The 22,629-nt window shown below is 40.6% G+C and overlaps 1 protein-coding gene and 1 non-coding gene across 4 annotated transcripts in view; one reads left to right on the top strand and one right to left on the bottom strand.

Annotated features, from left to right (window-relative positions):
- The window catches only part of Ikzf3 (IKAROS family zinc finger 3), an 85,405-nt gene that overhangs the window by 61,293 nt on the left and 1,483 nt on the right, over positions 1-22,629 (bottom strand). Inside the window, exon 1 of one of the 3 annotated variants that reach the window (XM_063251493.1) lies at positions 20,712-21,446. The exons of 1 other annotated variant lie outside the window; for it this stretch is intronic. In XM_063251493.1, the coding sequence (XP_063107563.1) occupies positions 20,712-20,718 (7 nt within the window). In that variant the 5' untranslated portion in view covers positions 20,719-21,446. Of the gene's footprint in view, positions 1-20,711; positions 21,447-22,629 lie in introns of those variants that run through there. One more of the 3 variants, XM_063251490.1, reaches the window with a different exon arrangement.
- Positions 21,697-21,825, top strand: LOC111755961 (small nucleolar RNA SNORA44). The gene has a single exon (XR_002790493.1). It is a non-coding gene; the product is annotated as a small nucleolar RNA SNORA44 (small nucleolar RNA).

The following is a 22,629-nucleotide window of genomic DNA, read 5'->3' on the forward strand; positions in this document are numbered from 1 at the left end:
TGACAGATTTTTTTCTTATGTTTTGTCTACAATTTATAATTGCTATCTGTAGAAAGTCTGGTTCAATAGGAGATGCTCCTCCATAACTAGAAATTTAAGATCTTTTTTTTCATGGTGAGTTTTTACTTAAAATTTTTCAGGATAGTACTTATTTCAAGATAGTATACTATATTCAGGTTATGTTCCAACTTTTGACTTGAAAAATAGTTAATATACTTATATTCTCTTGATTTTAGAAGTTTAACATATCAGCCATTCAAGGCTAGCAACATAAACCTAAAAGCAGGAGAAATACACACACCCAAGAGACAAGGGAAGCGGCAGCTCAGTCTACAGTGTTAAAACCCAAGGTGGGTAAGAGGACTGTCCACACCACGAGGAATGGGGTGCGGCCCGGGGTGGGGTGCTGATGACCAGAAAAGGGATGGGCTGTCTGCATGAGATGAAGCGGACACGTGGACACATGGTCTGGGAAGCAGAGCCCTGGAGGATAGGAGGACACCAGGCAAAGGCGCTGATTTGAAGTACCACAGTCTTCGAGGGAGGAAGAGACTGTTCAAGCCAAGCAACTCCTGCCATGGGGTGAGTCTGAGTACAGTGAGGGCATCTGTGCACTGCTGGCCTGGTGTGGGACTGCAGACCCCGACCAGGGTGAGCGGAGTACCCACTTCTGGACAGCATGGGCTGGAGGAGTGAGAGAAGTTCCTTGCCCAGGAGTGGCTGGGTAGAGTGGGAGGACTTGAGCAGGGAGAAGTTGGCATGCACATTGTAGAGTCTGCCTTTCCTGTGGGTGTCAGAGCCCAAGCAGTTGAGGAGAACATCTACCCAAAGTAGTGGCCATGGTGCGGATGCCAGGCCCAAATTAGGCACGAAGACCATCTGTGTGCCCAGGAGGAGATGGCTGTGGCAGTGACTGGCATTATACAGGAGATTAATCAAATCTGTAACTATGATAAAATAATGAGAGCCAAGTTTTCCTCTGTCAGGGAAAGCACTCACAAATGTAGAGCCTGAGAACCATCATGGACTCAGAGGCCCTGGAACGATCCCCAGGCTCCTGCTGTATGTGAGCCATGAAATGCAGATGTAAATGCAGGCATACGAATGTCCATAAACACAGTCCTCAGCCTTGTGCCCCAAGGCACACAGGGGCACAGTAGCCCTGCTGGCACCCAGGGACTGACTTCTCAGTGCCACTTTCCACTTAAAAGAAACAGTATCCCTGGAGAAACTGCTGATTCTGGAGTTGAGGCAGAGAGGGTACAAGATGAGACCAGGACATTTTGCTGGGCCAGAAGGCAAGGAAGAGCTAGCAAGATGAAGAGAGTATCTTAAGAGGCTATGAAAACCATCATGAAGCAGTCTGCATGGCTGAAATCTGGGGCAAGGGCACATTAAAATAATGGTAGTGTTGGATGATAGTCCATTAAAAAACAAATCCAGGAGTCCATTCTATTAATAAGGAGATGAATAAATAAAAAATCTGATGGCAAGTAGGATATTTATAGTTTCAAAGCACTTCTCCCTCAAAACAGTTACTAACTGTCACACCTGTCATCTCAGCACTCAGGAGGCTGAGGCAAGAGGATCACTGCTAGTTCAAGGCCAGCCTGAACTGCATAGTGAAATCCTGTCTCCAAAAGATAAAACAAACAAACAACAAAAAAATTACTAATTACAAAGGCAAAAACCTTCAGCCAGTGGAGAAGCCTGTTTGGCACCACTATAACTGGGCAAAGTTACATGTAGTTGATGTGCCATCCCATATGGAACAGAGCACACCCTCACTTTTGCAGCAGTCCTGCCAAACACATGTAACAGGACTCCAGCTATGAGGAACCACGCTAACTGTAATTGAGACAGTTTACCAAGCGACTGGCTTACAGCCGGCGAGTGTCCAGGCCCTGAGAAGGTGAGGAACTAATCCAGACTGAGAGGAGGAAGGCGCAGACACAGCACTAAACACGGTGTGATTCTGAGGCAGCGCCTCTGGCAGCAAAGACTGTTAAGAGAAACCTTGGAGGAAACAGCAGGGGGTCTGAGGAGTGCATGGCACCAATGTATTGGACTGACTGATTTCCTGGTTCTGATGGCTATATCTGATGGCTATGTGGGAGAAGATAAGACATCAGCTCTAGAGTAGTCAAGAATGATAGGGATCATGTCAGCAACTTCAACATTTCCCAAAAAATAGTCTTTCGTACCATACCGCAACTTTTTTGTAAGTTCTACAGTGTTTTTAAAGTTGGAAAAGAAAAACTAACTGTGAAACTTTCAAACTGCACACTTAACAGTAAAAAAAAGAAAAAGAAACTAGTTCAAAGGTTTCACATGAGCAACCGTCATGTGGGAACATCTTTTAGTTAAATATAGCAAGATGGCTTTTGATTTGGTGACCTAAAGGCAAAAGGTCCTGGTCTCTTGAACCTTTCAAACCTTTGATGATGACATTTAAATAGATCTCAGTAATATTTTTAAGTGTCCTGTGCAAATTGTAAATAACATCAGAAGTAACTGAATATAGCTTCCAAGAGAAAAAAAGGAGTCTACCTTAGCATTCATAACTTAAGAGAGACATTAAAACCACCTAAATTAGGTCACATATATGCACTTTTTGGATATTAAGGAATACTCAAAACATGAAGACAAGATAGACTGAAGTACATCTCCCTCCTTAACCTCAAGGTTTTTATAAGAACATGAAGCCCCACTCAAAGACAGCAGTGCTTGGATGGTGAAAGAATTCCCAATCGAAGACCAGAAACTTGTTAAATATTTCAAAGTGTTGCAAAAACTTTTAGATTTTAATTATTTTGTAATTTATTTGCAATTTAGAAAAAAAGAAAATTTCCATTGATGGGGTTTACTGGGATCTTTGCAATGTGTAAGTAGTCAACAAAGCCTAAAAATATTTTCTAAAAGGATGCTCCAGAAAGCTAAGTGAAAAGGGTCCCTACATTTAGAAAACTTTGAGGATGGAGCAGGAACATTTAGAAAACTTTGAGGATGGAGCAGGAACAGGTTTACTGTTTACAGGTATAGGGCTTTGATGGAAGGAAGGGTGGGGTAATGAAAACATTCTAACATCAGTCATAGTAATGACTACAAAACCTGTGACTATTTTAAGATTCACTGAATTATATACCTTAAATAGGTGAAGTGTATAGCATGTGAGTTACAGTTCAATAAAGCCATTGAAAAACAAACTAAACTGCCAGGTGCACTGACACATGACTATAATCCCAATTACCTGGGAGGATGGTACAAGGAGCTTGCAAGTTTGAGGCCAACTTGGGCAACCAAAGAAGTAGCAGGCACTAGCCTAGCTACATGTGGCTTTTAAGGTTAAATTTAAATTACTTAAAATTTAAAGTTTTGTGTTGCAGTCACACCAGCCACATTTCAAGAACTCAGGAGAATTCTAGTGGCCTCTGAATTGTACAGTGCATACAAGAATATTGCCAGCCTGACATGGTGGCGCATACCTGGAATCTCAGCACTGTGGGAGGCTGAGGCAAAAGATCCTAACTTCAAACCCAGCCTGGGCAACATTGTGATTTAGTAAGACCATGTCTCAAAATAAAAAGTTTTAAAAAGGGATGAGGATGTAGTGTGCAGTGCAAAGGCCCTGGGTTCAATTTCTAGTAGTGCAAAAACAAAAAAAGAAATCCATCATTGCAAAAAGTCCTACTGAAGAACACTGCCCTGGATCTAGGATCTCTCAGGACTGCTCAGAAACTGTCACAAAGCTATGCAAACAAACAGGAGCCACTCTGCAGTACAGCTTTATGCACAGGAGCCAAAGTGTGGAAGCAGCTTGACCATTGTCAGCAGAGACACTGTGGTGAACGTGCACCCCAGGACACCAGCCAGCCTTTCACAAGAGGAAATCTCAGCGTGTGATGATCTGGAGGGACCCAGGTGACACTAGATTAAGTGAAACACATCAGGTGGAAGATGCAAACACCGAATGGTCTCACTTCTGTGTGGAATCAACGAGTCACACTCAGAAGCAGAGAGGGAATGGTGCCCTCCAAACGCTGGGGTAAGAGCAGAAATGGGAAGATGTTGGTCAAAGGTTTCAAGTTTCAGTCCAGCTCACAGGCATGGTGCCTGTGAGTCGGCACCATGCACGGGCTGACTGGGGGAGAGGCAGACGCCAGTCCCTTCCGGTGCACAGGCAGGAAGATAAGAAGAATCTGCGTCCCCCGTCTCCCATAAGCGGCTCCGAGAAACACAGGCTGACACGGCAGCTAAGTTAGTGCTTAGGGTTTCACTGACTTCGCAGGCCTAACGCCAGCAGTCTGACCATCTATTCAGAGGATAACAATACGCAGTGTAGCATCTGGGGGGATCTCCTTCTGAAGGTGGTGGCCACTGTTACTTCCCTATTATTTTCTTTCAAAATCCTGTATCATCCTCATTGTTTTGTTTGGTTGGGTTTTATTCTGTTTTATCTTGTTTTGACTTCGTTGTATCTGAAGGCATGGCCAGCTACCCCGAAGATACATTATGGTAGCCATTTTGGATTTACTGTTACCTTGTTGTGAAGTCCTGTATTGCATTCATTGTTTTGTTTTTAGCTGGTTCTACTGTTTCTGTTTTGTTTGATTTTATGATGTCTGAGGGTATGGGCAGCTATTTTGAAGACACAAGGCATTATGATAACCATTGTTGATTTCCTATTATCTTGTTTTGAAATCCTGTCTCACTTATACTGTCTTGTTTTGACTGACTTTATTCTGTTTTATTTTGCTCGGTTTTATTCTCTCTAAAATAAAATTAAAGAAAAAAAGTTTCAGTCTAACAGGAGGAAAGGGTTTTACAACAAGGTGACTAAAGTTAGTATATTTCAGAATTGCTGAGAAAGTAAATTCAAATGTCTTGCCACAAAAATAAGTGAGAAAACAGATTATACTATTAACTTGATTTAATCAGTCTACATTGTGTACACAGCTCAAAATATATTGTACCCCACAGATGTATTATGATTTGCCAATTAAAATAATAATAAAAATGAAGTAGGATAAACCAGAAAATAGAGAATAAAAACTAAAGAAAACAAAATGAAACCCAAAAACTCCAGATCAAGAGAAAAGAATATCAAGCATAAGTGCGTTCCTGGCAAACACAAGGTCATGAGTTCAATCCCCAGGACCAAAATTTTAAAAAAATTTATATCAAACTGTACTTTAACCTTATTTGACATTTTAAATTTAAACCGGGTGCAGAGGTACATTTCTGTAATTCCAGCACTTTGGAGGCTGAGGCAGGAGGATCTCTGTGAACCCTGTCTGGGCTACAGTGTGAGCTCAAGGCCAGCCTGAACTGCACAGCAAAACCCCATCTCAAAAAGACAAAGAAAAACTAAAATAAAAATAAAATTTAAATATCAACCAAAATTTTCTTTAAAAAATTACAACAGGAAACAACAGTCACCCATTCTATTGTGCTTTTGAAAATCCTGCAGTTGGAGTTTGAGGAAAAAGTTGTGGTTTAGATTAATGCAGTAACCAAAGAATAGAGCCTTTAGACAGCACCCTTTCACACAAAGCACTTTACAAATTTCACTGATGGAAAAATTAATGTAATTTTACAGAGGATGAAAAAAAATATACCACATGATGCCAAATATCCAGATAAAATATTTTTAAACATATTTCCATGGTATGTGTACAAATTTATACTTGGTATGATGTTTTCATCAGGATTTATTAGTATCATTAGATAAAATCATTTTCTTTTGTCATTCAAAAGCCAAAACTATAACCTGGCAGAACATCCCTAACAGTCTTTCACACCGTTAGACTTTCTGCCCTTCCCTTAGTAGGCTTTAAAGTTTAATTAGATCGCAAGTGTCTCCCATTAGCACCACATCTCCTTTTGGTCAGTTTGTTTTAAGGAGGAGAGTTTTGTTTTGGCTAACACCTTACCTCTCACATACCAAATTCTGTCAAGGACATAGCTGTGCCACTGCAGAGCCAGTGATGAGTTCCCTGGACAATGAATAGTGAAGGTTGTTTCTTCAGCTTGCAGGAACCAGAGGGTAAACTGTTACCAGGTTCCGGGCCATGCTGAGGGCTGTCTTGTTGGCCTGTTTTGTTTACACATAGTCCTTCATCAAGCTGGTCATGGTGGTACATTTTTGAAATCCCAGTTACTTTGGAGGTCGAAGTAGGAGGATCACCAAGTTTGTGAGGCAGACTGGGAAACTTAACAAGACCTTGACTTAAAAACAAAATTAAAAGGCTCAGTGCTCTTTGGGTTTAATCCTCAGTACAGGAAGGAAAGAAGGAAGGAAGAAAGTGAGAGAGAGAGGAAGGAAGGAAAGAAGAAAGGAGAGAAGGAAGGGGAGAGAGGCAGAGAGAAAAAAATAAACATAGCCTCAAACACTCAGCCCAATAGTGTGATGAAATTTCTTGTTATCTCCTAGACTTATCATTTTCCCTATTATTCAGATAAGACCTAAGACTGCAAGAAGAAAAAGAAATATGAATACAAGTAATTACCCAAAGGCACAATATTAGTGGCACATTAACAAATAGAGAACTCCTCTCTTGAATTCCCTGCTCTTTCAGAGAACTTATTACACCTTTAAATGTCATCCTATGTAGATGACAGGATTTACTGATTTATTTATTTTGTTATTTAAGACAGTATCTCACTGTGCAGTTCAGCCTGGCCTTGAACTCACTATGAAGCCCAGACTGGCCTTGAACTCATGGTGATTCACCTTGCCTCGGCCTCTCAAGTAGCAGGATGACAGATGTACACCACCTCAGCAGATTGCAGATTTTAGAAGGTTAAACTAGAACTTTTAGGTTCAATTCATCTTGAATACCTGGATTATCTAACATGGTATCATTATCATTACTGGTTGTGGGCAAAGGAAAACAGTGTGAGGTCCTGAGTTTCATTCCCAGTGCCTAACAATAACGACCAGGTGTGGCGGCACAGGTCTGCAGTCACAGACTCTGGGAGGCTGAGACAGAAGCATCACAAGTTTGAGCCCAGCCTAACAAACTTAGAAACTTACAAAAATTCTGTCTCGAAAAATAAAAAGGGCTTAAGGATGTAGCTCAATGTAACAGCTGAGAGACCCGGGTTAAAGTGAGAATAATGCCTATAACCACACAGCTCTTCTTTCCCAGTTCCTGGGTCTCAGTAGTGGCTGGGGTCAGTTTCCATGAGAAGTCACTTATGCTAAAGTCACCTGGAAGTTATTCTATTTTACCTTGAATACCACAGGCCATGAAATGAACATGTACAGAGAAAAAGAAGAAACATTTCATGTCAGTGTTACTTAGAAGAAAATGTGCTAAAATGATTGCCTTCAACATATTCAAATTAATATTTTCATTTTACAACTGTAAAATGTCTAGTTTTTGTTATAAAATTACTAAAGCCTGAGCTGAGCACACTCCTGCCATCCCAGCTCTCAGGACACTGACACAGGAGGACTGCCAGGCCAGGACACACAATCAGCTCAAGGACAGCCTGAGTCACACAGAGAGACTGTGTCTCAACAATGAATAAAGAATAAAAATAAATAAAATGACCAAGGCTTAAAACAGAATCTGTAATATAAAGCATGCAACAGACCTAAAATGTAATAGTATAAACAAAGTTCTGTAGGAAGACAGGGAAATATTTTCATGGAGTAGGCAAACATTTCTTAAACATGACACACAGCACACTCAATCACAAAAGAAAAATAGCTGATAAATTGATTTTCATTAAAATTAAGAATTCTATTTACCAAATAGGTTAATAATCAGGTTATAGCCTAGGGGAAAATATTTGCTTCCGACAAAGTAGATGTTTGTAAGAGAGTTATCTGTAAAGCCTGCAAAATAAATAAGAAAAAGATAATCAACCAAAACAACAGAAACAAAAGTGTTCAAATGACCAGAATACATTGGGTATTTCAGAAAAGAGGGTACCTAATGACTAGTGAATGTGAGAAAAGTACTCAACATCATTACTGTTGAGAAATACAAATAAAGCCACAGTAAAACACTGTTGACTACACTCGCCAGATAGGCTACAATCTGAAAGACTGACAACAGCGCAAATTGGCAAGCAGTGGAACAAAGGAACTCTCAACGTGAGTAGTGGGACGTCCAACCAGACTGGCACAACTGCTTCAGAAACTGGCAGGGTGGATCTCAGCTACATACACACCTCTGTTCCAGCCACGAATGCTAGCTCACGGGGCACAGATGAATATGTCCACTAGAAGACAGAAAAATGCTCATAACGTAGCCACACACTAAAATCAATCAAATGTCCGTCAAGAGTAGATGGATAAATTGTGGTATTTTTACACTATTCAACAACAAAATAAATTTAACTACTAGTAAACATAACAACATAGATAGATCTCAAAAATTAGTTGAGTTCGGAAAGAAGTCAGATACACAAAAAAAGCACACACTGTATAACTCCACTGATATGGAATTCCAGAACAGTGGATTGGGAGGTTGAGGCAGGAGGATCGTTGTGCATTCGAGACCAACATGGGCTACAAAGTAAGCTCAAGGCCATCCTGAACTACATAGTGAGACCCTGCCTCAAAACAAAAAACCAACAACAATGGAAACTGGTCATGATGACAGAAGTCTGAATAGCATTTCACTGGCAGCAAAGAGGGATATTAATTATAAATGACTGCTGGGCATGGTGCTTCATAGGTACTTCCAATACTTGAGAGGTTGAAGCAAAAGGATCCTAGGTCAAGACCAGCGCGGGAAACTTATCAATACCGTCTCAAAATAAAATAGAAAATCCAGTGATAAAATAAAATAAAATAGAAAATCCACTTGCTGAATGTGAGCGAGGGCTTGGGTTCAACCCTAGTACTGCAAAAAGGATAAACAAATGCATATGAAAATATAAGTGTGTACAAGGAAACCTGATCTGGAAGATTATATTAAAAAATCAAGCTATGGACATAGACATGTACTTTATCATACATGTTGGTCTTAAATTTTAAAAATGTCTATTGAAAACAACTCAGATATCTAAAATCTTACACCTATGAAAGGTGATTATAGCAACATCTTCTGTTGTTTATGTTTGTTTTTATTTTTGGCACCAGATATCAAACTCACAACCTCGCACTTGCCAGACAGGCCTTCTGCCAAAGAGCTAAATCCCCAGCCCTATTTTCCCATTTTTGAGAAGAGCACAGAAAATCAGGTGTTTCTCATACTTCTACCATAGAATCTTTCTTATCTCCTTACCAAGGGCCCACCACAAGGGGTCTATGTAGTCTAAAGATTCTCACAATGAGGACACTGATGTACATGCGGCTGTACTTTGGGTGTAGCCTAAGGGCTCCCCAAGGTGTGGGGAGCTTGGTCCTCAGGGTGGAGGTGCTGGGAGGTGATGGCACCTTTGCAAGATAGAACCCTGTGGAAGGTCCTTGAGTCATGGAGGGCACTGCCCCAAGAAGAGATTAAGATAGTTCTCGTGCAGCCTCCAGCAATTTCAGAGTATCAAAACATGTTTAAAACAACAATTTTAAAAAGCTACCCTTGCTCCCTTCTGCTTCCTGGTCTGAGATAGGAACCTTCCTCTGCCACTATGTGCCACTCTCACCACCCTCACCAGAGGACAGCTCAGCGACGCTGCCTAGCTTGAGCTCTGAACCTCCAAAACTATATGCTAAAGAAACTTCTTGCCAGGAATGATAATGCACGTCTGCATTTCTAGTTACTCAGAAGGCTAAGGCAAGAGGATGGCAAGTTAAAGGTCAGCCTGGGAAGCTTAACAAAACCCTGTTTAAAATAAGATAACGAAGGGCTTGGTGTGCAGGGTGACATAGAATGCTTGCCTAAATGGCTTAGGCCTTGGATTCTATCTCCAGGGCTGCAGAAACAAAAAAGAAACTTTTTCTGTTTGTTCAGTGTTTTGAGACAGGGTCCCTCTTTACAGCCCAGGCTGGCCTTGAACTCACTGAGTAGCCCAGGCTGGCCTCCAACTTGTGGAGATTCCCCTACACTGTCACACCCAGCCCAGCCTCTTTTCTTAATAGCTTGCCTCTGGTATTTTGTTGTAGTAGCTGAATAAATGAAAAGTGCTAACTAAATGTGATAATATTTTCAATGATGTAGCTAATTCCCAAATCTCCCTGAGAATAGGAACTTCAATCTTTTTTAATTTTGATCTTTTTCAATAAATTTGGGCTACACGTAGTATAAATGTCACTCATCTAGAGGAAACAAAAATATATAAATGAACATAAAATACATTTTAAAAACTGTGCAGTCTACATTTCCCTCCACTAACAGTGTCATTCATTTCTTCACCTTAGAGATAAACTTCTAACGATGGTCTATTTTCAAACCCTCTACCTTTATGCCTATTTCCATTTTAACCACTTAAATTTGGTTTCCTTCCCTGTCACTCCACAGACGCTGCTTCTGCAAAGGTCGCTAGCAGGTTTTATGTGGCCTAACCACCCTACATGTTTGTCCTCAACTTGCATACTCCTTAGCCCCCTCAGCACAGATGACCAGCCCCTCCTGGACGAATGCCCTTCTCTCTCTCTCTCTCTTTTTTTTTTTTTTTTTTTTTTTGTCTTTTTCATTTTTATCAGTACCAGGGATTGAGCTCACGACCGCCTGCTTGCAAGGCAGGTGCTTATGCCACTGAGCTAAATCCCCAGTCAGTGCCTTTCCCTCTTGAGTCCAGTTACACCACACTGGTTTTCCTCCTATCTCGTTGAAAGCTTTCATGATTTCTGTTTAGTTTTGTTTATTGTTTTTTTGAGACAAGGTCTCACTATGCAGTCCAGACTGGCCTTGAATTCCTGACCGTTCTCTTTCCTCGGCCTCCCAAGTGCTGGGTTTACAGGTGTGCCCCAGCACAGCTGGCTGGCTGGCTGCTTTCTACTCTGTTGCTCCATCTCCTTTACCTGCCCAACAAGGGCATTTCTCAGGGCTATACTTTGAGTCCCCTTCTCTCAACTTATTCTCTCCTCCTTGAGTCATGGAGGGCACTGCCCCAAGAAAAGATTAAGGTGGTTCTCATGCAGCTTCCAGCAGTTTGAGAGGGTTATTAAAAACAATGTTAAAAACAATTTTAAAAAGCTACCCTTGCTCCCTTCTGCTTCTTGGTCTGAGATAGGAACTCTGCCACTATGTGCCAAGAGTCTGCCCATTCTCTTGGCTTTAAAGAACACCTTGGTGCTAAAGATGCCCAGATTCCTGACTCTAGCCAGACCTCCTCTTTAGAGGAAAGGTCACCAACTCTATTCCCCGCTGCTATTTTCCATATTAGCATTTTTTATGTTTTTTTTCACAGCCTAAGCATGACTGTTGTGGCTTGTATCTAGATGTCACCCCAAAGCTTCGTGCAGTCAAACATGGGGCTTTTTGGAGGTGGCTCAGTGTAGGCTGTGTGGTGCTGGGATCAAGGGTGCAATGCTAGGACTAAGGGTAGAGTGCTACATACCCTAAGGGTGTGTGGCCTGATAAACTGGAAGGGACAGAAAGAAGGCCGTCACTTCTCACTTGCTGCTTGCTGCCTTGAGCCTGCAATGAACTGCCCACTCTGAGATTCACTTCGACTGTACCACCCTACCTTGGAGCCAGCCCAGTATGGACTGAAACCTCAACAAACTGTGAATAAACCTTTTCTCCTTGAACTCTGGGTGTCTGGTTTCAGCAACAAGAACAGTAACTAAGATAATGAGTTCAACTAATTCAACAGTTATTACTTCATTTTTGATCTGTCTTCCTTACTAACTGAACTCAGGTAAGCACCAAAGCTGTCTGTCTTGCTCATCATACTCTTAACAATAGTTCTGCATATATGGCACATAAAAGTCATTCACTGAGTATTTTAAACAAAGAATAAAGATTTCTTACTTTTAAATCATACTCCATGCTATGCTGCATTACAAGACTAGTCCAAAGGAAATGTTACAAAGTTTTCATTGCCCAGCTATCTCTTAAAGCAACAAAAACACAAACTATATCCATACATGAAGATGCCCTGTACTGACACAGCAGCACCATGAGTATGGCCACAGGCGTGGCTGGCTCACTGCAAACCTGGGCAGTGCCTGTCAAATATTTGCAGGAACAGGAGTTCCCCCGGATCTTCCTAAAATACAGGTGCTGACCCAGAAGTCTGGCCTGGGTGGCTGCAAAAGTTCCCAGTGTCCCACACTGTGTTCCACACCATTCTTAGATGAACAGAGGTCTAACAGATCCTCATAAAGAACGTGTGGGCTAAACTGCACATTCAGTGGACCCAAACTTTGTGTCTGGTCCTATACAAGGTGATTTCAAATATGTCATCCTATTTAAATGAGGTTGGTCTCTTACTGTAAACTTCCTTTTATTTAGAAAAATGGTTCTCAAACTTATAGAGGTTCAGGGTCCTCTTTTGGAAAAAATATTCTATAAGACCTTTTCTTACTATTCTGAGTTAGATATTACCTATCCATACATAGACGTTTTCTTTAAAAAAATAAGGCAAGACCCCAAATGTAATGTAAAGGTGAAATAAATAAAAATAGATATGTACATTAATATATATATATATATATATATATATATATATATATATATAGTCTGTATCCAAATAGAACAGTAAGGTAGTCAGATGTATTTGTAGGGTCACTGTGAATGACACACTGAAATTCAGAAGGATACAGGTTGCATCACTAACAGTAAAAGCATGGGTTCTGAATTAAACAAAGAAAAAAACCCTCTTTCAAGTTACATGCAGTTGCAGCTCTAGTCAAATGACAGTGTTTTAAAACTATGAAACAATATTTCATGCTTAAACATAAAATGGAGTGAGAATCTACCAGTGGTGAGACAGATACAAAATACCAGGAAGTTGCAGCAAAGGAAGAGAATGCTTCTAGAATAAGAGGTAGCTTCTTGCAGGACATAACACTGGAGCAGAACATGATGGACCCATGAGGACTTCAGCTGGCATGACTGAGCTGCTGTTAGGTTAACAGAAAAGATAATGATTGTCCTGTTTAACATTTGTCCTATTAACAGTGTCAAAGCCAGGTGTAGGGGCACACGCCTGCAATCCCAGCAGTTGGGAGGCTGAGGGCTAGAGGATTGCCTCAAGTTTGAGGCCAGCCTGGGGTTCATAGTGAGTTCAAGGCCAGCCTGAACTATGTGGAAAGTCCTTGTCTCAGAAAGAAAAAAGAAAAACGTCTTAGAAGCCAGCAAAAGTTGGTGTGTGCTGCAAAGAAAATGAGTTCATTTTTTGATTCATTGAGTTGAAAGAACAGCGTTAGGAACATGAAGAGTCAAGAAAGGCAGTGTGTGTTCAAGAAACACTGAACAGTCTAGAATAACATCAGAGCACTAGGGTGCAAATGGGAAGGTACAGTGAAATGTAAATGCCCCACTCAGAAACACTTCAAATGTTTTTGAATAGGGGATAAAGGATAGTATAGGTGTATCATTTTGACAGCAGTCTTCAAAAGACAATGAGATACAAGTCTATATGTAAGATTACACAGCAGTCTAAGTCAGCAGTTTTCAAATGTGTTCTATGGAACTGCAGGGTCTGAGAGCAGCCACAAGTGCCGATCTTTGACAGAAGAAATGCAGGCCTAGAAGTGGTCTCTTGCTCCCCATCCCAGTCCCCAAACACACTTGCATCTGTCCCACATAAGATTTTTGCCCCATTGCTGAAAACGTTTGGCTGTGTTCTTGTGTCTAATCTTGATTCTTGGTGAACTGTGAGATGGACAGTGGTAGACCCCAAGTTCATCATGCAATAATCAAACGTCACTGGATGGAGAGTAACACATGATCTATAAGCACTGCATGAAGGTTAGTATCAATCTATTTGGTCATTATTTGTCCTATTATACACATAGTATCACCCTCCACAAATTAGAGTACTAAATAGAAGTTTCTAGCCTTTTGAGTTAGAGACAATTTAGGCCAACTGTTTGGTGACCAATACTTGCCATGGCTAACTGTGGATCCTTCTAGAAACCCCAGGTTCTTTCACTGAAGTGTGCAGGCCACACTGCTGATGTGGCACACTGAGATGTCTTGCACATGTTGTGTGTGTTCTGGTGTCCAAGCCCTATTAGGAGTCGGGCTAGGAGTTTTACAAGCATTATCCTACTTAAATCTCAACAGAAGCTGTAACATTTACAAATTATTGTGTTATTAGGTTCTTTTAGGGTAATTCACAGTGGCGGAAACAGCTGGTTACATTCAGACACGCAGAGGGCTGATTTCACATTGAATTCTTGTTGGTAAAGTTTGCAATTTTATTTTTAGAATATATGAAAAATATTAAAATGCTAGACATCCTAATCCTTTACCTACTTATAAATATAGTCTCATCTATGCTAGGAGTTTGATTTTTTGTGTTTTTGATTTTCTGGATTTTTTTTTCACAATAGCAAGCAGAAAAATGTTGGTTGGTTTGACCCACCAATCCTTGTGTTCTGCTAAAATGGTCCACAAATCCAAAAAGGTAGAGCCTCGGGTTTACAGGAGTTGTGAATAATTTCTCTCCTGTTTTCTTGTTTCTACTGGCACATAATTGCTTTAGACAAATATTTTTTGTGAACTATCAACCCATCTATTTCTCTAAGTCTGAATGGGTATAGCATAACATCCACAGTACCAAAATAGAGCTAGGAAGCTTTGTGCAACTAAGGAAGTTGTTCAGGTCTAGAGATCATGGGTTTAATTTCAGACAGTTGTAATTTCTGCAAAACTAGCTGAATCTTAGCCATTATTGACTTTCAGAATCTGTTTAGCAGGAAAGCATCTGTTTCCATACCAGTAAGTATAAACCCTTTTGAAAAAAGCATTTTGCTTTTTTACAAGTGAAATCATAAATGAACTACAACTATAAAACAGATCGAGATATATTAGTAATGTACAATAATAATTCTGAACATATAATAATTAGTAAAAAGTTAAACTATGAAAACAAGAAGACTTTTTTTTTTTTTGAGACAGGGTCTCACTTTGTAGTTCAGGCTGGCCTTGAACTTGTTTATGTAGCCCCGGCTAGCCTCAAACTCAAAGCAATCGTCCTGCCTCAGCTTCCCAAGTGCTGGGATTACAGGTGTGCACCCCCACACACAGCTCAAGAAGACTTTTAAAACAGAAGCTAGAAACCTCAAGTTATTAAAATTGCAGCCTTTTCTACCAGTTTGAAGACATTAATAATTTTTGTATTTTGTCTTACCAAAATAGAAGAAATTGAAGATATGCACATATGAAAAACTACACACAATTGTGGGTGTTTCACTTTATTATTTCAGGATTCTTTTTAGGGTGCTGGGGATCAAACCCAGGGTCTCATGCATACTAGGCAAGTGCTTTACCCCTGAGCCCATCTCCAGCCCTAAAATAATTTTTCATGAACCAATTCCCAGGCACTCAAAAAAGGTAAGTAATCTTTGAAAGCTGAATCACTAAAAATATTTAACATTCATATTCTTTGATTCTGAACATAAAATTCAGACAAATAATGAAAGTATTAATGCAATTAAGTATTTAAAAGCTTTATAATGTATAATTGTGAGATAATATGTTATATGTTCTTGTTGGTGAGCAGGTTATTACTATACTGTTAGAAAAGTGTGTCCCAAGCACCTAAGCTAAGCCTGTATAGGTATTAAAGTATAGATAGAGAAAAGGAGAGGTAGTAACATTCCACTTGAATAATTTTGCAAGAGCAAAAAGACCAGTAAGGAATCACAATCCTATTCAAGCCACATTTACAGCTTTTAGTATTTTCAGAATGAGTGAAAATTCCTGTGTTGAAGTTGAAGAATAAATTTATACTTTGATAGTCTTCAATGGATTAAAATTTGGGCTACAATGTAAAAATCAAATGAAATTTAAATCAAGATGGCCCCAGGAACACATCCGTGAGACTATCTGCCCTGTGTACACGCACATAACCAACCATTAATGAGAGCCAGAAATTGGGGTCAAGTGGTTTCTTATCTACAGAGACAGAAGCAGATGGTAGCAAAAATGATTAGCTATTAAATATTATAAATATTAGTTACTATCAGGTTTCAGACTAGAGCTCTCGTCCACCAGCTATGATGTAACTCCACATCTATACACAATGTTTATAGGATGATGAATGTTCTGTAAAGCCATCATTACAGGAAAATTATTCTGACCTACCAGATTTTCTGATAAAGTAATAATCTCTTAAATAGACATCATTTCTCAAGCAAACTGAAATTCCTGTGATAGCATAAGAATAAAAAATTTGCTCTTTACAAATGATGGAATGAACCCTGAGACAGTAATGTTAAGTAAAACAAATCAGATGCTCAAGTTTACATACTGGATAGTTTATCTTCTGTGAGAATAAACAATGTAAAGAGCAAAATACAAGATAGGTAACAGGAAACAAGAAGGTAGGTCTTTTGCAAATAGGAAGGGGACCAAGAGATGAAGGGAGCAGGGAGACAAAAAGAAGGGGAAGTAAAAAGAATTAACTGTGTTATGCACATACACCAACACCAACATTGATGACTGCAATCAGTACAAGTTGCAAATATGTACTAATAAACATAAAAAATAAAATAAATTAAAATCTCCCCAAGTAGCTTTATTATTTTTTTTTCTTGGTACCAGCGATCAAACTCATGACCTTGTACTTGCCAGGCAGACGCTTGTGCCACTGAGCTAAATCCCCAGTAGATAGCTTTACTGCTGGTAGCTGCTGTGTACCACTAAAATTAACAATGTGCTAAATTAAAATTGTAAATTTTAAACAAACCCAAAAATTAGAATGCACTGTATTAATTTTTCCATAGCAGAACCAATCAATATGCAACAGAAAAAAATGGTAGCATTTATCACATTGGATTTAGCTAACACCCCAGTCTCTTCTAGTAGTAAACCTTTAACGTTACCTCTGACAAATTAATCAGCAAAATAAACCAGTTCCAAAGTCAAATATCCCCATTCCAAAATGTTTAGAACCTGAAGGGTTTTAGAGTTCTGATTTTAAAACAATTTTTGAATATCTCTATCTATATATCTAGAACTTCCAGGACCCAAGTCTAAATCTGAAGTTCACTGATCAATCTACATGACACACAGACTGAGGTAATTTTACACAGCATTCCAAGAGTTCCTGCATTCTGACTTTGACCACTCACATGAGGTCAGCACCTAAAAAGTTGTGGATTTTTGGACATTTCAGATTTTGGATTTTTGGATTAGGGATAATTTGTGTTTAAAAAATATCACTGGAAAATTTAATGGTAATTTCATGGCACTATCTATATCTTACTGATTTATATTAATGGACTAATATATATATACCGAAACCTGCTTATGTAAATTTAATAGATAAGACTGGTTTTAAGTGAAAACCTGACAAAAAATCTCAACAACATTTTTGTTTTCTAAGCTTCTCTTTCAGTAATAGAATCTCAGTTTTAGAATTTAAAAATTAGTGTTCTAGAAAAAAAACCATTAATCCATTGACAAAAATTATTCAAGTAAAGTGGATCATAATAAACATAACAAAATTACTTTCAATCACTATTGTCTTAATTGAACACACCAAACCTGAAGGGCCTTCTGTGAACCAGGCACTGTCCTGGCTCTAACCACATACAAGGACAGGCTCTGTATTAGGTGGAGGAGGTGAGGGGCTGAGCTGGGCTGATCACCAGAAGGCCTAAGGGAGGTCATAGGAGGGGGTCATCCACTGGGGTTCACTATGATGACACCTGATCACACTCGTGAAGATGAGGAGAGATAACCAGGTAGAGAACGGGGCAGAAATGTCGTTAGCAAAGAGATGGAAGTATGAACTAACCTCCTGGATTACAGCAAGCACCAACAGAGACTAACCCGGGCTTGCATCCTTTCTGTGGTGTTTTTCCTTAAAATGTTGCATTTCAATCTCCATATAGTCATCATAGAGGACAAATGAACATCAACTGCCTGACACAGGGAAAGGGACCTGAAAATGAAAAATGGCAACCACGAAATCCATGTGCAAAGAAGCAGGAGCTGATGTCAGCAGGGGACAAACCTGGGTGAGGGGGTTAGTGCAGGGTTAGGGCAACTTGCCCAGCTTGTGTGAGGTGGTGAGTTCAATTCCCACCCTAGGGGAGAAAAAAAAGGAGGCAGAAACAAAATTGCAAAACAACCAGGGATTGTTTAGTTTAGGGGCATTCAGTCTGTGAGAACAAACTATAGAACAATATGTTTCCTGATAGAATAGTAATCCAGAGTCAAAGAGGCAAAATTACTTCTTAGGTTCCTTGTTTATATATCAGGAGGCTGTGTACTGCATACACTTAGGTCCCTACCCAATGCTATCAATATTAAAATTTGTTACATTAAATACGAAACCTGTAGTTGCTCGTGAAATTATTTGTGAACCATTTAATTTCCCAACCATATCAGAGACACAAGATATTATAATGCAAATAATAAAATATGATAAAGAATCTTTAGATAGAAAATATTTAGTCACTGACTGTGAGAAAATTAAAAAGCTACAGGTTTTCATTTACTACATGCATAACTCTCTTCACTTTTTCATAACACGGTTTCTAATTTGAAGCTTATTTCACCCAACATTGTTACACAAAGTCTCAATAATGTCGCTGATGAGTGAAAAGATAAATGAATAAAAAATGATTTTATACACTGAAGGAACTACTGACAGTAAAGTCTTGCATTTCACAACAATAAACTATACTATATTAATTTAACCCCAAAATTAGGGAATAAAGGTACTCCCTAAAGTCTTCTATTTTCTTACATTGCCAAAGACATGTGTATTACATGTCAAATCACTAGCCTACACTGAAATAAAAATAACAATATGGGGGCTGGGGATTTAGCTCAGCGGCATAAGCGCCTGCCTTGTAAGCGTGGTCGTGAGTTCGATCCCTGGTACCGATATAAATCCAAAAAAAGATAATACGATATAAAATATTTTAAATAGCAAAAACATGGGCCAGACTAGTCAGTTCTGAATGACTGTAATGAACTGATATCACTACATTAAGTACTCTGTCCTAAAGATCCAATATAAAAATAGCCAAATTTATATTATTAACCTTATTTTAAAAACTTAAGTATTTACCTTTTTGCATTAAGCACACTCATACCACCCATCTGTTTCAACAGATTTCTGAATTTAATTTAGTAACCTAAACTCATGACTTTTTAAAAACCAGTGGCATACATTCTATGTTCCATCTTTTTCCTCTTATTGTCCCTTAAGAATTAAATACACAAGTTTGTTACCCTTTCATCCTCAGAGCTTCTCTATCAGGCTTATCTAAAAGTCTGTTAGGGTGCTAACATCTTAAAATACACCCTTCAGTTTTGTTTCTTTATTTCAGATTCCTTTAGCAAATTTGTTAATAACATTTACAAAGAGTCACTCCAGTTTCTATGGATTTATTTGATTCTGTATAGTATTCTTGGTAAGTAACATTCGTAAGACTAGGAAAAATAGATAATTGATTTGTAACTTCACAAAAACTATTTGTAATAAAGTCTGAGGCTTTGTTAAAAAGTATTTTTCTCATAGTTAATAGCAACTCATCTTTTTTCCTGTTCAAAGTGCAAATTTAAGGTATTTTTAAAATCCTGGTAATTTTTAAAAAGCATAAACAGTTTTTTATAAGAAATAACATGTCAAGCATTATTCAACAATGGCCATTTAAAAGTTTCTATCTAATAAATATATATTGTGCGTTGAATTATCAATTGGTGCTCTACTTACAGAAAAAAAATGTTTATATAGGTCAAGGCAGTAAGAAATTGCTAAGTACCCACGTACAAACTGAGGACACAAGACTGCACTGCTGCCCTAAATTGCACAGTGAAACAAAAGCTTTACCATCTACACCGTTTTTATCCATCTCAAAGCTCCCAATCCTATGTACACTGCACCATACACTCCCGGACCAAAGCTACCGGAGATTAAAGTACATGGTAATGACAGACCTTTCAATTAGTACAAAGAAAATACCCGTGTTGTTCACAATATTTACTGAATTAACATTTACGGGTCACTTTAGTAGAAAGAATGTTTCTCTTTTCCTAAATACCACCTGCTCCCAAGTCGAGGCCGCGTCTGCCGTTTTCAGGATGTTAGAAACGCCGCGGAGGACTATTGAGTTTTACAGCGGTGTGACTCTTTAGTTATCCCAAGAACACGAGGACGCTGCTTTTGCGAAGCAAGGATAGTTTGATGACTTTCCCAAGGAATTCAAACAAACTCAGTCAGAACCTGGTTTTTGCTTTAGGAAAACCGGAGGCTCACTAGGAAGATCAGGTCCAAGGGAACTGCTAGTGCCAATTACTACAAAACGTCCCTTTCCAGCCCAACACCATTCCCCTTAGGGGAAAAAGTCACTTTTCATGTACAACAAGTCAGAGTGGCCTGATTCCAAGGCACACCGAGGCCCTAGACCAAAGAAAAGCAACCGAAGCGCTTCTCCCACCCGTTTCGTTGCCACCCAGGGGTGCCCCACAAACGTTCTCTCTGCAGACCTAGGGTTGACCCCCTCGTGTCTGACACCCCGTAAGAGGCGAAATCCGAGCGCAGTTACCGCTTTGCAGAGCTGGGGGAGGCGGATGTTCGCGAACCCACACGCGCTGCCCTCTGAAATACCTATTTACTTTCAACAAAAGAATAAACACAAGCAAAGCCGAGGCCGGTCGCTCCGGGAGGCTCACCTTCCATGGCGCGCGGCTCGGTCCACGTGCTCCTGCCGTCGCGGGCGGGCGCGCGGCTGGCGGGAGATTCCCGGCGCGGGGAGTCCCGGGGATCAGGTGGCGTCGGCGCCGCGGGGAGGAAAGGCAAGGAAAGGCAGGGAAGGGAAGGGCAGCGAAGGGCAGGGCCCGCCGGGCCACCGCGGGCTGCAGCGGCGCTGGCTGGCGGCGGCTCGCAGCGCTGAGCGCGGGCGCCGGGCTCCGCACTTGTAGCCCCCTGCGCGCAGTCAGGCCCGGGACCCGACAGCAGGGAAAAGGCGCCCCAGGAAGCGGCGGGGCGTCTCTGCAGGGAGGGGAGCGGCGGCAGCCAGCATCGCCCGGCGCGTTCCCGGCAGGCTCACGTGCAGAGAGCTTTCGGTGAGCGAGCGGGAGCCCGCGTCAGGGCTGGGGAGCGGTAGCCTGAACCCCAACAGTGAGAGCTCCCTTCGCTGCGGATATGGTGTTTGGGGAGCCCCCGCCTTCCTCGGTTTTGCACTTCACAGGTTAAAAGGTCTTAGTCCAGCTTTTCGCAACGGCACTTCCATCCACTCGACGTCTTACCGAGGGGAGCAATGGCTGGCGGGGGGGGGGGGTCGCTTGCTTCCCGCCTCCCAGGCCACCTCAGAAGAGGGCGCCGGGGAGGCCGGCGGCAGTCAGAACGCCGGCGCTAGCCCTCAGCGCGGCCGGCTGGCCCTCGGGGCTTCCCCGGCCTCCTAGAGCACGCGTCTGGGCGAGGACAGGAACGGAAGGGCAGTGGGGCTCTTCTCCACGCTTAAGACTGAGGGCATTATCTGGGCGAGTGCTAAGGGTGTCCGCGTGTTAAGAGTGAATACATGAATAGCCCCTGTCACCCTTGTTATAAAATTGCATCATTAGTGCAGCAGAAATACAGTGGAGATCTAAGGTCAAGAGCTTTGGGATCAGTGGGTCCCATCAGAAGAACCCTGTATTTATGAGATTAATGCATGCATAGCGTAATTTTATGAATTTAAATTTATTTTAAATAGAATCTTGAGCTGCATGTAAGAGCAACCTAGAGAGACTCTGACAGCTCAGGTAGGCCCAATACCTGAGGCTGCCACTCACCTTTCCTATAAGGAAAAAAAAAAAATGGAATTTCTGTGTATAAGAAGTGTATGTAATGTATACTATATATACATTTAAGTTTATTTACAACAGTATGTTGGTGATACAGACAGTGTGTATAACACACAATATACATATAATTAACAAGTGACTAGCTTGCATGGCCTTTAAATATCACAGCACCACAGGACCATCGCTATGACTATGAATTGGAGTATTGAAGTATACTACCAATGTCAGAGAAATATTCTAAACACCAGGTTTAATTTTAGAACTGAAAGGGGAAATTTGTTGTTTGTTAGTTTCTAAAAGCAAAAATAGCACATCAAAAGTAGCAGAAGAGGAACTGTAAACTTTCACAGGGATGGTATGAGGATATTTGGTTATTAAACTTACAAGAAAACTTTATTACCTTCCATTACAGTGTTTTCTGTAGGTAACAATGGGAGGTTACTTTTCTGTACTTAGTCCAGTATTCAGTATTTCAGGCTCCAAAAAGTCATATCCAAAGGAACAGACAAAAATAGATAAGTAAAGTAATTTATACAGTTACTCCACCCTCAAGAATGGGGCATAATCCTCACTCTTTAGGTGTATGCTACACACAGCCACTTCCTTCCAAAGAGCACCGTATGAGAGGGGGCAAAGAGGCTTTATAGTAGAGAAAGCTGACAAGTGCAAGGGATTAATGGGGATAAGGCATGAGCAGTTTATGTTTAGTCGATGTATTAAGGATGTCACTTTAAGCTGGGCTTGGTGGTGCATACCTGTAATCCCAGCACTCAGGAGCAGGCTGAGGCAAGAGGACTGCTGCAAG

This window comes from Cavia porcellus, unplaced genomic scaffold (genome assembly GCF_034190915.1).
Source record: "Cavia porcellus strain 051 isolate PalLab524CR breed Dunkin Hartley unplaced genomic scaffold, mCavPor4.1 scaffold_6, whole genome shotgun sequence".
Classification (NCBI taxonomy): domain Eukaryota; kingdom Metazoa; phylum Chordata; class Mammalia; order Rodentia; family Caviidae; genus Cavia; species Cavia porcellus.